This window comes from Cynoglossus semilaevis, chromosome 10 (genome assembly GCF_000523025.1).
Source record: "Cynoglossus semilaevis isolate Cse_v1.0 chromosome 10, Cse_v1.0, whole genome shotgun sequence".
NCBI classification, from domain to species: domain Eukaryota; kingdom Metazoa; phylum Chordata; class Actinopteri; order Pleuronectiformes; family Cynoglossidae; genus Cynoglossus; species Cynoglossus semilaevis.
In genome coordinates this window covers 4775278-4790059 of record NC_024316.1, presented here as the reverse complement: position 1 = coordinate 4790059, position 14782 = coordinate 4775278, and the positions used below count along the sequence as shown (strand labels likewise).

At 39.3% G+C, this 14782-nt stretch overlaps 2 protein-coding genes across 5 annotated transcripts in view; both read right to left on the bottom strand.

Moving 5' to 3' along the window:
• Nucleotides 1–7712, bottom strand: part of bcl2l1 (BCL2 like 1) — a 30379-nt gene extending 22667 nt beyond the window's left edge. Inside the window, exons 1-2 of one of the 2 annotated variants that reach the window (XM_008318295.3) lie at nt 7567–7712; nt 1518–2285 (exon numbers count right to left, since the gene is read on the bottom strand). In XM_008318295.3, the coding sequence (XP_008316517.1) occupies nt 1518–2072 (555 nt within the window). In that variant the 5' untranslated portion in view covers nt 2073–2285; nt 7567–7712. The other variant, XM_008318294.3, reaches the window with a different exon arrangement.
• Nucleotides 7713–8069: 357 nt separating this feature from the next.
• arfgef2 (ADP-ribosylation factor guanine nucleotide-exchange factor 2 (brefeldin A-inhibited)) overlaps nt 8070–14782 on the bottom strand; it is a 31161-nt gene continuing 24448 nt past the window's right edge. For 2 of the 3 annotated variants that reach the window (XM_025059564.1, XM_025059563.1), the window contains 5 exons: nt 14360–14490; nt 14050–14221; nt 13806–13944; nt 11382–11499; nt 8070–9878 (listed from right to left, as the gene is read on the bottom strand). In XM_025059564.1, the coding sequence (XP_024915332.1) occupies nt 9702–9878; nt 11382–11499; nt 13806–13944; nt 14050–14221; nt 14360–14490 (737 nt within the window). In that variant the 3' untranslated portion in view covers nt 8070–9701. Of the gene's footprint in view, nt 9879–11381; nt 11500–13805; nt 13945–14049; nt 14222–14359; nt 14500–14782 lie in introns of all 3 variants that reach the window. The other variant, XM_025059562.1, reaches the window with a different exon arrangement.

Here is a 14782-nt window from a genome sequence, read left to right as displayed (position 1 = left end):
GTCGCACCAATTACAAATGTGTACGCGTCATTAAAGACACACTCAGTGTCTGTTGTTAAATGTCCTGCCTGCTGTCCACATATGTTACAAAAGGGAAAATGAAATGATTAAAGGAGAATTAATTAATTTAATCCTAAATCATCGCTTCTCCAATGTAGAAAATGGCCAAAAAATGAATTTTTTACAATTCAAAAGATATAACATTAACAGGAACCAGGTCTGTGCCATTTTTGATTATGCTTTGGATTTCAAGTGCTTACAAAATCAATCTAATAAAAACTTTGACCATTACCATATTTGGAATATGTCTGCAGAAGTAAAGACAGCAGAAGGAGCTGCAGAAAGAGCAGCTATGTTTAGTTCTGTAGGCAAATCTCTTTAACCAACAAAGGTTCAAACAGCGATCGTCTTTCCACCAACTGATACCGAACCATAAAAGGCAAAGTAGCAAAACCACAGCGATGTCCTCCACAACATCAGTAAACAACGTATCCTACAGTACTCCAGCAGTACTACCAACTTCTTCAGGGTATGTTTACTGTTTGTGCTGGGCTTTAATGAACCAATCCTCGTGTTCTTGGATTTTATTTCCCCACTGAGAGATCCAGGAAGTCTAATCCAATCTTACCTAATCGAGTCACTGACCTGTATTTATTAAATATCATTCGTCAAAATGTCAACTACATGTAAAGGAACGTTATAACAGTGATCTAAAGTGAGCAAATGCTAATGTGTTTCATAGCGTTATTAGTTATGATAACTGCTACTCGGTTTCTACTTATTTGTTTTTTTCGGATTTGAATTTTGTGATCATAATCAGGATGTTTTTTCCCCAGTAATCGAGCAGCTCCGATAGGGATCTGAGTGAATAAACAGTCGCATCCGCAAAAACGTGAAAGAAACATTTCAGCAGAGAGAAAAGTTATTGTCTCACACTCTCATTCATCCCCTCATCCATAAAACTTTAATGAGAAGCCGCAGACGCCGTGTCTCTGAGCTATCACTTCTGCCTCTGACTATGTTTTATTTACTTTTTATTACTTCATGTTCTTGGGATTTCGTTGGACTTTTTTTTTATAGATTTCTGCGATGAGATTTTGTGTACTTTTTTTATTTTCCTTTGCTTCTTCTTTTTCCCTGTGTCTTAACAAGTCTGTTAAACTGGAAGTAGGTGGAAAAAATAATTAACCAAATGCTTGGCCTCACATATTGTTACGTAGGGTTCGGATTGAACTTTCAGTCGAACATATACCGTAGACATTTGAGCCTCGACAATTAAGCCATTACCTTTTAAACAATTACAAATTATGGACATCTTCAATTTTTATTTCTTACGCCAATAATGTTTTTTTTTTGTCCCCAAATAATAAAAATATTTTTAAATTGAAGGACCTATCAGCACGTTATTCATTAGTTATTAGTAATTATTCAAACATGGGAAACCAAGCCAACAGAGAATGTCCTGCTATTAAAGGACCACTACGTGTGTGTGTTGGTTGGTGTGTGTGAGAACTTACCCATCCACCTTGGGTTTCGATCCATGGCTGGATGTGGTTGTCAAGATAGACTGTCATCCAATCCGCAATCCTGGCCACCAGCTGACTCATCTCTTTCTCCACGCACTCGACACTCAGCGCCCCGCCGAAGGCGAAGAGCCCTATGATGCGACCCCAATTGACACCGTCCCGGAACACTTCGTCCATCACATTCTCGAAACTTTGGTAGGCAGTGGCTGGTGTGATGTGCAGCTGCTGGTGCAGATCGCTGAAGGCCCGCGCGTATCGCAGTTCAAACTCGTTGGCCGAGTCCCGCAGAGCCTCTTTAATGGAGTCCAGACTTGTATCCGACGCCGAATGCTGCTGCCGCAGTGGAGATGCAGGCGGCGTCCCAGAACTTGTGCCGTTTACAGTCCCGTTGGCGTGCGTACTTGTCCGCTGCTCTGCGCCCAACCCTGCCTCTTCCCCATCAGTCCTGTTTGGAGAATCACCGAGTCCCAGGTGGTGGACGGGAAAGTTCCTCTGGGAAAGTTTATACTGTATGTAGTCGACCACCAGTTTTCTGTTCTGAGACATTTTGTCTTTTAAATTAAATGTTTCCTCGTTGCTCCACTGAGTCTCTGCTCCCCTCTTGGTGGAGCCTCGCAGTGTTAAAGTGAACACACACTTGCTGTGGCGGCGTTTCTCCCTGTGTGTCCTCTGCTCACGCACCCATGGTCAGCTGATGTCCAGAGGACACTCGGGGGGTCAAAAGTAAACCTACGTAAGATGGAGAAATCACCTCAGGCCCTGTGGAGAGACAACAATATTAAAGGTCAAAGTCTGGACAGTTGTGTGTGCGTGCGTGTGTGTGTGTGTGTGTGTGTGTGTGTGTGTGTGTGATTGTGTGTGTAGGGATCAAGGGGGAGATTTACATTATATTTGGACAGGTAGGTCAAAGTGCTTCTCTCTAATTGGCCTGTTGCATATGGAGCAGATGACAATGATATTAAAAGGACAATGGAAGTGTGTCTTTTTATCTATGTGTGTATTGACTTCTGATATATTTATTGATCAAATTGTTTTTGGTCTCCTTTGGTTACATCATGTTGGATCAATCACAGACCATATGTAAAAAAAAAAAGTCTAGATTTAAACTGCTGCTATCTATTTATAACAATTTAACATTTTTTTCTTACAATTTTAGGGTCTTCCTTAAAGAAAGTACGTGACGTATGTACGTAGGCTCCATGTGTGTAAGTCAGAGAAAGACATCAGGGAGACAAAGGAAGGCGTGGTGTGATGAAGGTGAGGGTACAAGGTGATGAGCAATCACTGAGACGGTCTGGTATGAGGAAGAAGAGAGAGACCAGCGTCACCTCCTAATCAGCAACCTCTGACCTTTGTTTATCTCAGCTCCAGCCTGTCTACTGTCACAGACAAGCATGGATGGGCAAGCAAAACACACACACACACAGTCATCTCCATAGACCATAGTTCAACTATGCCCTTGAAAAATTAAACTGCATTAAATCCCACCTTAATCAAATTTACCTCTATTTAAAAAAATGCCATTTTGTTTGGAGGCCAGTATTTTAAGCTAGGTCAGTGTCACAGTCCTCATGTTCTACATGAGCGTGTTTTCCTTCTAACAACAGATGTCAGTCACGGAGCAGGACTGACTCCACTGCTGCTGCTGCTGCTTCTGTTGCTACTAACGGCAAAACAATGAAGGACCAGCATTGTCATCCTGCGCACGCAGTGTAATAAAAGACCATTATCTGAGGTGGAGGTTGGTTTTAACACAGTCATTCTTGCAGCAGCACATCACTCCCTTCACTCTGGTCTAAAACCAAGTCTGACACTTCTGACTAGTACACATGTGTAAATCATGTAATTGTTATTATAGTATCATTAAGCATTTGTTAAAACAAAAACAGAAACATTTTGTGCGATGGTTCAGGAAATTTCAACTGGACAGTGTCAGGCATAAGACGGTCATAAGAACATAAAGAAGCAGAGCAGGCAACTGGGCGTTATAGATCCTGACAGAATCCTACCTCCATAGTCTGCAATATCTCAGGAGTATGTACCTTTTGCTCTAAGAAACTGGAGTTATTAAAACTGCTTGTTGCTTTAGCAACCAAGCCGTGATGTACAATTGCTGATTTTCTCAATGATCTTTGATGCAGAGGAGTGGGTGGTTTTACAAGAAAAGAAAAACAACATTTCCAAGGATAAAAACACTGAAAATGTATATTTTGAGATAATGTTGAGCTTTAATGAAATGTATCAGTATCATACACAGCCACATTTTTATGCTTAACTGTATCTTTAACACCAACATTAGCACAAAAAAGTGATGTCACTAAAGATCACAAGACCTGCTCATACACTGATATGAAACTGACGGTATTAATAAAATGTCAAAAGCAGAAATAATGAAAATGAAACATCACTGTGGAATTTTTTTTTGTTTTTTGGAAGCAGCATTAGCATGTCTCCTGACCATTACTTCAAATATTGTGTGTTAAAATAAATAGCATTTGCCATCTGGCTTGGATAATACGACTAATGTTACTGTGGTAGACTGCTTTTACCAGCCCCTAATAATGTAAGAGCAAAGTAATAAATCCATTAAGGAGATAATATCCCCAAGACAAAGTGTAATGAAATAATCATAGGTTTCAGCCCCCTCAAAAGGAAAAAAAAGTCTTAAAAAAAATCTCATACCCAACTCTCACACCATCATTACTAAGAGTTATAGCACAACTTCAGTTCATTAAACATTTATCTCCATATTCTGCAGCTAGTAAATGTGACGTTAAGCGAGGCGAAAGTACTTCCCCGAAACAAAAGACAGTAGGAGTCGACGCAAGAGTCGACTCTATTTCATCCTCGTGCTCTGCTGCCTTTTACTGTCGCCACTGCACTGGTGTAGGTGAAGGATGCACCGTACTTTACAAAGATGTGGGAGGGAAATGACCTCACCATGATCCTAAACTGCCCCATGGTCATCCTGAGTAAAACCTGACCTTTACGGGAACAATACTGACATTTAGGCTGATAACTATTTGGAACTAATTACTAGTGTCCAAGGGCGGGACAAAGGGATATCAATGCAAATAAGGCCCGTTGACATTAAACATCAGGGATGTAACAATTTACCGACTGAATATTGCATTGCATTGCATTCATAGGGTGGACAGGGCTGAATAATTTTACTGCAAATCACACTGCACCGAGTCATAACCAAACTCCAAACATCAAATAAGATCAAACTTGTGACAAGTAACTTAAAAACATCTTTAAGATATATCGAATCTTTTTTTTTCATCTGTATTTGTTCCACAATTGGGGAATTCAGAGCAGCAAATGTATTATTATTATTAATATTATCATTATTTATTATTAGTCAGCATAATAAAAGCTCAACCTATTAGTTAACCTTTTAACTATTCATTACACCCTCAGATGGTAATTTATTTTTAAGTATGAACACATTTTCATATGGAAAACCGTATTTCCTAAAATAAAAGAGCAGTTTGATATCTTTAAATATTAAAAGACAAATGACAGCAAACTATAGATACAGGAGAGAGATAATTATATTTGAAAACACAGAATTTGTTTGAGTTGTTTCAATTTTCAGGCTGATGTTAAATGGAGAAAATGCACCAACACACATTACTCTGGTTTGAAATTTTAACACCTTAATAGCAGTTTTCGGTTTTATAATTTTACCCCTATCCATAAATGTTGAAAAATACAGACAATTCTCCAACCTTTAAGGTCAAACCAAATTGAGATAAACTGGAGGAACGGTATAAATTCACCTATGCATAATGCTATTTTTAAATGCTATTGCAACACTATTTATGTATATTAAGTTTATAGGCTTATTTGGATGGTTTCTCATCTTTTTTTAAACTAAGAAAAAGTTGCGAAATTCATAGTTATTCTCGTTGGAAGCCACTGCTGGAAACTCTGCTTTAACAGCACAATGGGTCCCTGTGTTTGAGACTCCACAGACTGCTGATGTTTTGCCCCAAGACTTCAAACCTGTCCGCAAAAACTAAAACCTCCTTACGGAAAGGAAATAAAATCTCTTCTTACATGTTCGGCTGTGATTTAAAGCAGATAATAAAAGCACAATGCACCAAGGCAGCAGTGTTTACAACGGCCACATGCTCCCTGGATCCCAACACGTGGCTGCGCTGCGTTTTTACAGCGCAGCATGTATGTAAACAACAGCAGCAGCAGCAGCAGCAGTAGCAGTAGCAGTAGCCCCAACGAGAATACGAGCGGAACCCAAAATAATAATATATAAAATTAAACACCGAAATGCCCGACGAGGACCTCTAGGAAACACCAACATCACACTGAGGCATCATTATTATGGACACATGAGGTCAAACTACGCCAAAAAGTGGAGGCTGAGTGGAAGTTATACGCGCACACCCACAGTTACACACATGCGGGAAATGTGAAGATTTTGCCTGTGAATGTTATTATGATATTCTCTCTACGAACACGAGCGATAGCTCCCACTTTAACAATGTGATCAAAGCAGTGGAAAAACAAGGGAGCGTCTTACCAGCAGCTGAAATCACGCGAGACCTGCCCTGTCTGCTTTCCTTAGTTTTCCTGGAGTCAACACACGTCCCCGTCTGTCCCTCTGTGAGTCCGTCTGTGTCTGTCTCTCAGCGAACACAAACTGTCAAGCTCCAAGAGTCACTTGGTGTTTATGTGTACGCGAACACGTCTCCTCCTTCTTTTAGTCCTTTTTATTTCCGCCCCTTTATCGCGTAATAGGGCGTCTCATACGATGTATACATCCGGTTTAAACAGTGCGCCCCTCGTCTCCCCAGTTTTATGTTCTTATTTGTGTGTTTATTTCATTATACAACTAGGTGATGTCGTATCCAACCATGACGCACATCAGCACTGGGTGTGTTTGTCAACACAAGTGTTTCGTAATCATGGGATCAAAGCCGATGTACATGAAAAATATACCAAATAAATAATGATTAAGACACTGATCATTTATCATCTAATTTCTGGCGTTTGGAGAAATCAGGAATTCCCCAAAAATAAACTTAAGTATGATATAAGAAAACCCTCGTTTGTTTTCAAATAACAAACATATAAAGTATGTCCCATATAGTTCCAATCCTTTCATGTTTTCTTATCAAGACAACGATATAAACTTAGTCAACAACATTCTAAATCTTCATGAAATTATACTGAAAACCGCACGAGGTTGTGCGCAGGGTTTTAGTCACATATACATCACTGGTTGTCGCTTGTACCAAAATGAGACAGAAATGTACCATATTTCATATAAAAATGTATAGAGTAAATGTTTGAACATTTTATAAATCCAGTGAGAAGTGACTTCATTTTCCTTCATTTACTACTAAAGTAAGTGAATACGCTGCTTAATTTGAATTGGATATCTGATAATTATTTATTTTCAATACTTTGTTTCATATATGTTTAATATATTTATTTTCAAATTACATTGTAAAAAATAAATAAATAAAATTAAGTGAAACCAGACTAAGGTCGCGTTCATAAAGCGTTAACTCCCAACCGAAGGAGCACTTCCGGTCCTTTCCCCCAGCGCTTCCCTTTGCAAGCAGCGGGTCTGCAGTCGTCCATATCTTATATAAGATCTACAGAAATATTTATAGTGATTGCATAACACTAAAAACATATCAATTTTGCAACTCATGATGAAGCTGATTATCTGACCTACACTGAAACACAGCTGTATCTACATTACAGTCTCTACAGTGTCTTTTGAAAGATGGCTGTCACTGTCATTTAACCCATTGGAGTCGCAGGCTGCGCATTTACTCAGGCAGAAAATCTTAAAATAGGATCCCGTAATTAAATTAGCATGAATCGCATAAAAACAAAAATCCGATGGTTACAGTATTTTTTATGTGTCGACCTGCTTCCTGTGACTGGAGTCACAGAAGGAAAATTAATCCACCGCCTCTGCCTGCGCCGTCACTTCTCACACATTTTCACCGAGTGTTACGAACAGAAAACACAGCCCTCGTCCGGACACAAGCCTTCTTACATGTACTGCGCAGGTCTCCGTCAAAACCATGACGATGTAGCGGCGGCTCAGAATTCAGAAGCCCAGCACGAAGAAAAATCCTCTCCGACATATCCAGACCCAACTGGCTGCTAAAACCCGACTGTTACTACAACCCTAAAGATCCGCCCACTATAGCCGCGTCACTATTTGCGTCATCTCCGCTAACTTCCCCTCACTCACTCAGGTACGGAAAGATCACAACCAAGGCTCTGTTAGGATGAACATTTACGAAGTAAAAGGTAAATTTCATGCTTTAAACTTCCTTGTTTAAAGTTAGTTGGACCTACGGTCAACTCTATTCTATCTGAACTGAATCACTGTTAGACACAAGTCTTTTATCTATGTATTTTGAATTCAAAATACATATAGCGCATCACCCTCCCCTGCAGGTGATGCTGTAAAATTGATGTATTTCATTAAAGACATTTGGCACCTAAAAAGTCAAGAGAAGAACAGTATTTTATGAATCAAAACAGGCTGGGTTGGATCGAAAATCCGGTTTATTGATTACTTCACCAAATGCTCGAAAGATTACATCACAATATTATGTATAGAACTTAATTTCTATGTATCTTACATTGAAAACTTTACAGCCGCCTTTTTTCCATTTACTGTATATATTTATATATATATATTTATAGGTACCCCGGCTTCAGGGAAGAAAAGTTGCACAGGGAGGAATGCTTCTCAAAATAAACAAACAAAAAAAACAGTTAAATGCACTTAAAATAATTACAACCTCAGAAATAAAAGTCATGGAATAAACAACTATAGATCCAGGATGTTTCTCTCTAGATATGAGCTTTGGTTCCGTTTAAAGAACACATCTTTTGTCTTATACCAATATCAAAACCAGTAACAGTTTAATACATTCGTTTAAATCACTGTTAAAGTAACCTAACCAACACTGCTGCTCATATCTGAGAACAGACACCTCATCGGTGCGAGTGTCCCTTCCACACTACAGCTGACTGACAACAACGCAGCTCCAGTTCCACCGTTTAATTTAGAGAATGAACTTTAGGATACTTTTTGGGCAGATACGAAAGCAAATACTGAAGATTGGTTTAGCTCCACACACTTCCTTTTTCCTGATTCTAAATCCTTCTGTGGCTCAGGGCTTATGTTGTAGACTGAGGTGCGTTCCGACCAGAAGACTTCTGGTCAACTCATATTAGGTTAATGTATTTACTGTCATTTCAAAACCAGGAAAAATAGACTCCATGAGGAGTTCTTTATCATTAAGGCTTTAGTCAACATGTGAAAGCGTATTAGATTCAACCAACCAAAACCCCAGAAAAACAACCGTAAAACAAACGACAACAAAAAAACAAAATAAATAAATAAAAATCTCACCGACAGGCATGGATAATAAAGACATTAGGACAGTGGCGTCACGGACAGAGACTTTCTGAATAAAAGTTGCAGTAGTTGATAGTGTTGAAAAGAGGCTCCCAAACAACCCTCATTTCTAACTAAACAATTACATCACAAATAATAGGAAACATAAGCATAAAGTGACAAACAATGCTTTCAGACTCAGAGCAGGTACTTCAGGGGTCAAATGTTACAACATCCTTCAATTAGATCACCAAACTCAGGGGAGGAAGAGGGGTGGGCTGACACCGATGGTGTCATAATTTTCCTACAGGCACATGTGGCCGAGAAAAGATTCATCATATTGAATTAAATACAGTTCACTTTGCCTTCAGCATGAAGATATATCTTCTCATGTTAACAAGTTAAAAAAAGATACTTGGTTTGGAACAATATCAATAAATTATGTCTTTACAGTTCTTTTCTGGTCATTACAGTATGAGATGAGTCACCGAGGAGAAAATGGAGATGAAGGACAACAGTCAACAGAAGGTGCTGGTCACAGTGCTGTTCATCCCAGAGAGAGGAAGAAAGAAGAAGAAAAAAACAAAAGAAAAGTACAGGCTAAAGACATTTCTGCTCAACTGCAGCAGAAAAATTCAACATTGGATGCTGAGACTGCAGAGCTACGGTCCCATCATTTTCCTCATGGCGTTGTCTTGTGTCCTCAGTTCTTAGATATGAAAGAAGGTGCTACCATCATCCAACCCCTTCACCTGTTCCTTCATACACCCGATCTACAGTGCGGCCGTCGGAGAAGATGTCCCGTCACATGTGGAGATGGCGGCCGCGATACGGAAGACGGAACCGATGCGCAAGAAGAAACGCCTGAGGACGGCCCGCAGTTCAGGGATCAGATCAAACTGCATCATTTCGCAAAGTTGAGGGTAGTAGCAGGAGGCGTGAGGCTTAAACTGTAAACAAAAAGAAGACACATTCCCATTACAAAAGAATGGACCTAATGCACTGTGTTGCTCGTGTTTGCCTATCCTTTTGGTACCCTCAGGTGGATACACCATAACACACAACATATTATATGATAAATCCTAAAAATACTCTCTGATACTGTAATTTTAGTCTTTCACGAGTCACGATTCAAGATTTTTATCTGTTATCTTGATCATTATAGGTTTGACAAACAGTGAAATGCAACCCTGGGTCACTTCCACAGTGGGAACAAGAAATAAAAAGCAAAATTTATGATTGCATCAATATCAGCAGAATTATGTGATAACTGTAAGAATCGTTATCGGTTTTTCCTCCGATAATGAAAATCCGATAAGGCAATTCCTGGGTTTCGCCAAACGACATGCCCTCTAAAAATAGTTTTGGGGAAGAACGGCTGCATATGAAAGTGAAAGTCAATAGATGGCAGCATTGCAGCTCATCTTATTAATCTAATTTGTTAATCAGAGGATTGTATGCAGAATCCTGGTGCCAGCAACTCATGCAGTGGTTTGTATAGATAAATAAATAAATATTAACAAGTCCTTAGTAGTATTTCAATTCAGGGGGAATGATACATTTCTGTCCCCTAGGGGGAGCATTGCAAAATAATTGAGAAACACTGCTTTAACCCATCACCTTAGTGAGTGGCACTTAACTTCCTTAACCACCAGGACACCACTGCCCCGCTGTATCGTTATCGGTTGATATCGGAATCGGAAATTAAGTGTTTGGACAATATCGGCAAAAAGTTAATATAATGATGTACGTGCTGCGTGTGATATGTTAAAAAATTCAAATAAAGAAGTTAAAAAAATGGACTTCTCTCATGCAATTAATAAGAAATACACCCACATAGTACTGCGGACTTTCAAGAACCAGATCTCAAATTTGAAAAACCTGATGGCCTTTGCTAACAATTCCTGCCTGTGTGTGGTAAATTCCAGTGAAAAGGAAAGAATGTTGTACAGTGGACAGCATTTGTATGTGAGTGAATGTGAAATTGCAGAAAAAACGATGGGCTTCAGGCTTCATTTATACACTTTCTGCTCATGAGGGCAGAAATGCAGGCCAGTCTATTTAAGCAGCATTGTGGTGGGTTTTTGCTGATCAAGGTTGGTTTTTGTACTGAACTCAGCTACATTGTGCCAGAACTGCATGCTGGGTTGTTTTGTTACTGTAAGCGTGCAACAGCTTTGGCCTAAAAAAATCGATTAAAAAAAAAAAAAAAGGCGAGAAATCCTGAGTCACAGGCCGGAATGACTCATCAATGACTCATGTCCTCACACAGAGATGAAAGTGGAGAAGGTGAATCATAGGTGTCAGCGCCCTTAAAATGACCAAATATGACATTTATCGCACTGGATCAGCATTTGATGGGTTTTTAATGTATTTTTTTAACCACTAGACTACAGTGTTCTCTTTAGCGACATCTACTGTTTATGTGCTTTTGTGTACGTGCGCATTCTTGCCTTTTCATCAGGCAGCCGTAGCGTCCTGGTGAGCAGCAGCATCAGCAGACTGTTCCAGGCCTCTCTGTGACTCTCTGAGGTCAGACTGATGAAGTAGGCCAAGGCTTCGCTGCACACTCTGAAAAAATCAAACACAGCACAGATTATGACCAACACGGCACTGACTGATCCCATCACCGTCAGATAATGAGAATGGTGTCATATGATGGTCTCAACAGATAGATCAAGGACAGGGGCAACCAAAGCTCTGGCCAGGAATCAGTACCGGCTCATGGATCAGTTGGTAGTGGGGCCCCACAGAAATGATAAGATTTATTTTGATTTTTTTTTATTTATATTGGTCTCCATGGTATTTTATTTTGAAATAAAAAATCACTTCTGTCCAATTGACTCAGTCATGCTTTTTTCTTGCACCAGTAGCCCTTTAAAATAACATTTGCAATACAGCGGGACTCCAAGATACAAGCTCTCCGAAATACAAGTTTTCTAAGTTACGTGCTTCATTTTTCCACTTGACACTCACTCACTGTCCCTTGCTTTGTAATTTTACCCGTCGCTTTATTTCTCTTTCCTTTTCTTTTTCTCTCTCTCTCTCATCTAAATCGAGTCCTAACTCCCAGTCTTTTCCTCACTCACTGTCTCTTGTTGGGTTATTTTACCCATTTTTATAACAATAATATAAAATGTTTTCTTAATAATTATTATTTTATAATAGTAATATATTTGTCTATATATTATTATAATATATATTTCTGGGAGGCTGTAACAAATTAATTGGTTATTAGTGATAATTAATAATTTTACAAATATAAATCGAGATTTGAGCAGATCGACATATGAACACCATTGTGGAACGGATTAAACTCATATCTCGAAGCCCCACTGTATTGCATACACACTCAATTAAAAATATATATAAATTAGTAACTAGAAGGGCATACGTTGTTGCTGACTAGAGATAACATCAAATTTTACATTTGCTATGGCTCGAAGCCCCACTGTATTGCATACACAAATTTTACATTTGCTATGAACAAAGGAATAATGTATTTTACTTAGAAGCTATGACAAAAAAACCTTACCGACATGACCTTTTCTTTATGGTAATTCCTAAAACTGCATGTCTACAAGTATGGAAATCCCCATCTGCTTTCTGTGGACACGGCGTAGAAAATGTAGGACTTTCCCAAGTTGTATTTAAAAACTACAGTAGCTTTTTAGATCGGAGCAGGTGGTATTTGTCTAAATATACAGGGAACTAAATGTCATATTTAATCAGTGCCAACAGAAGCGTCCTAGACGTCCTCTCCAACAGCTTCAATGATTAACACCAAACAAACGTGTTGATGTAAAACATGAGTCGACACTTCAGAGCAGCTGAGCAGCGACAGACAAATTCAGTGTTGGGATTTCAGCAATGTATTCTTCGGAGTACACGCACTCAGAGTTCACTCCATGAATTTATGATGACGTACGGGCATCAAAAACCCCCCAGCTTTCCCATCGAAACGACAAACGGCGTGGTAAATAATCTCCATCTGCCACAGAGGCAGATGGAGATTATTTACCAAAGAGTTGAATATTAACGGGGCAAAAATTTTTTAAAGTTAACGGTGATGAGCAGCAGAGATAACATACTGTAAAAAATCAGAGGGTCTTTACACAACAACGACAATAATAACAGATTGTTAAAAATCCCTCTTTGAGTTCTTTGCAGTGCATAAGAAAATTAACTCACCTCCGACCTACTGCACCATAAACCGACTGTTGTGTCAAACTGTGATAAAAGGTCAGTTAAGTTCAGTCGAGAGTTGTTCCTCTTTAGGGCATTCGAATAAATTAAGTTACTTTTTGTTGACCTCCCACGGAACATTAGGTCATTGGTTCCCATTTTTTGGCTTGTGACTCCTTTGTGACATCACAAATTTCTGCCGACCCAGAGACTTTAAAAAAAAAAAAAAAGTTTCATCATGTGTGCTGTACTGTGTTAAAAATACGTACTAGATTGCCAGATTAGTGCACAAAGTACTCAAAGGAACTCACGTCAGCTGTCACACGATCGCAGCTGTCAATCAAAATGCGCCCGCTCGGATAGTTTTATATGCTACGTTTAGTTTGAACTCAATTCATATTCATGAGAGTGAAGTGAAGAATACAGTTGTTTAAGATTGTGTGTGCTGTTTTTAAACATCATTTTAAAAAGAATAATAACCAGTTGAAAAACTATGTTCATCATCAGTAATATTTTTATCAATAACTAGACATTTCAAGCGACCCCCCATGGGGTCACGACCCCAGGATTGAAAAACGTATTGAATTAGTGACATATATAATGTTGAGCGGCCATTATGTATGTAAAAACACACATTTAAATCACTGATCCTATTATTTTCCTGACTTGATAGCTTGTATCACTGTACTCACAGCAGCAGGCGTGTCTGGATATCAGGCCATGAACTCTGCAGCTGAGGGTCAGAGTACATCCTGAATAAGATCCTCAGGCTGCAGGCCAGGCTGCTGGTTTCCTGCTTCAATAAGTTGGGCTTGGATTTGCCTTTAAAACCTTATGGAAAAGATAAGGAGATAAGAAGGTTTGGTTGAAAAATAAACCAATAAACCAACAGAGAAAAACAATAAAAAAATATATAAAAAAGTTCCATCATTTTACCTGCTCTCCACAGAGCCGTCCTTTGTTCGTTGTTGGAGTTGAAGTCCTTGGCGAATCTGTGCGACTCCAGCAGACAGTCCAGCAGTTTGAAGAGATGTGCAGAGGTCATGTGTTTGTACATGCCCTGACCCGGCTCACTTCCACCAGACTCCGACTCCTCCAGAGCATCCCGCTAAACACGTCGGACATATATAAAGATATAACCATGTTTCTGTACAACCTACGTCCTCAAACACCAACACTTATATTATGTTTAGCGTCCTTTAGCTTGATTTGACATCCGGTCACATCAACGGTGCTAACACTGTACCTGTGCTGCGGCCATGTTTTCGGCGTCCTCCTTCTTGCTCGTTGCTGGGTAGAAGACGATGTTGTCTATGGTCTGAATGAGTTCCAGCTGGACAACGCATTTTATCAGCAGCCCAGCAAACAGTTTTTGGTCTGAAACCCCTGCAGCAAAAGAAACAGGGACATGTATGTCATGTGATCGTGAGGTTCCATGGTTAAATAGAAAAATGGTAAAATGCAATATGTTATTTCATTTGTTCAAGCAGGAATTAGTGTTTTAACCCTTGTGTAATGTTCATATTGTTGTTACTCAGCCAGTGTTTGTGGGTCTGATGGACCCGTTGCATTTTGTGGCTTTTGATGCCTCACAATCAACACTTTAATGTTAAAATACTGAACAGATGTTTACCTTATCCCAATTACAAGCAGTATAAACAATATATAT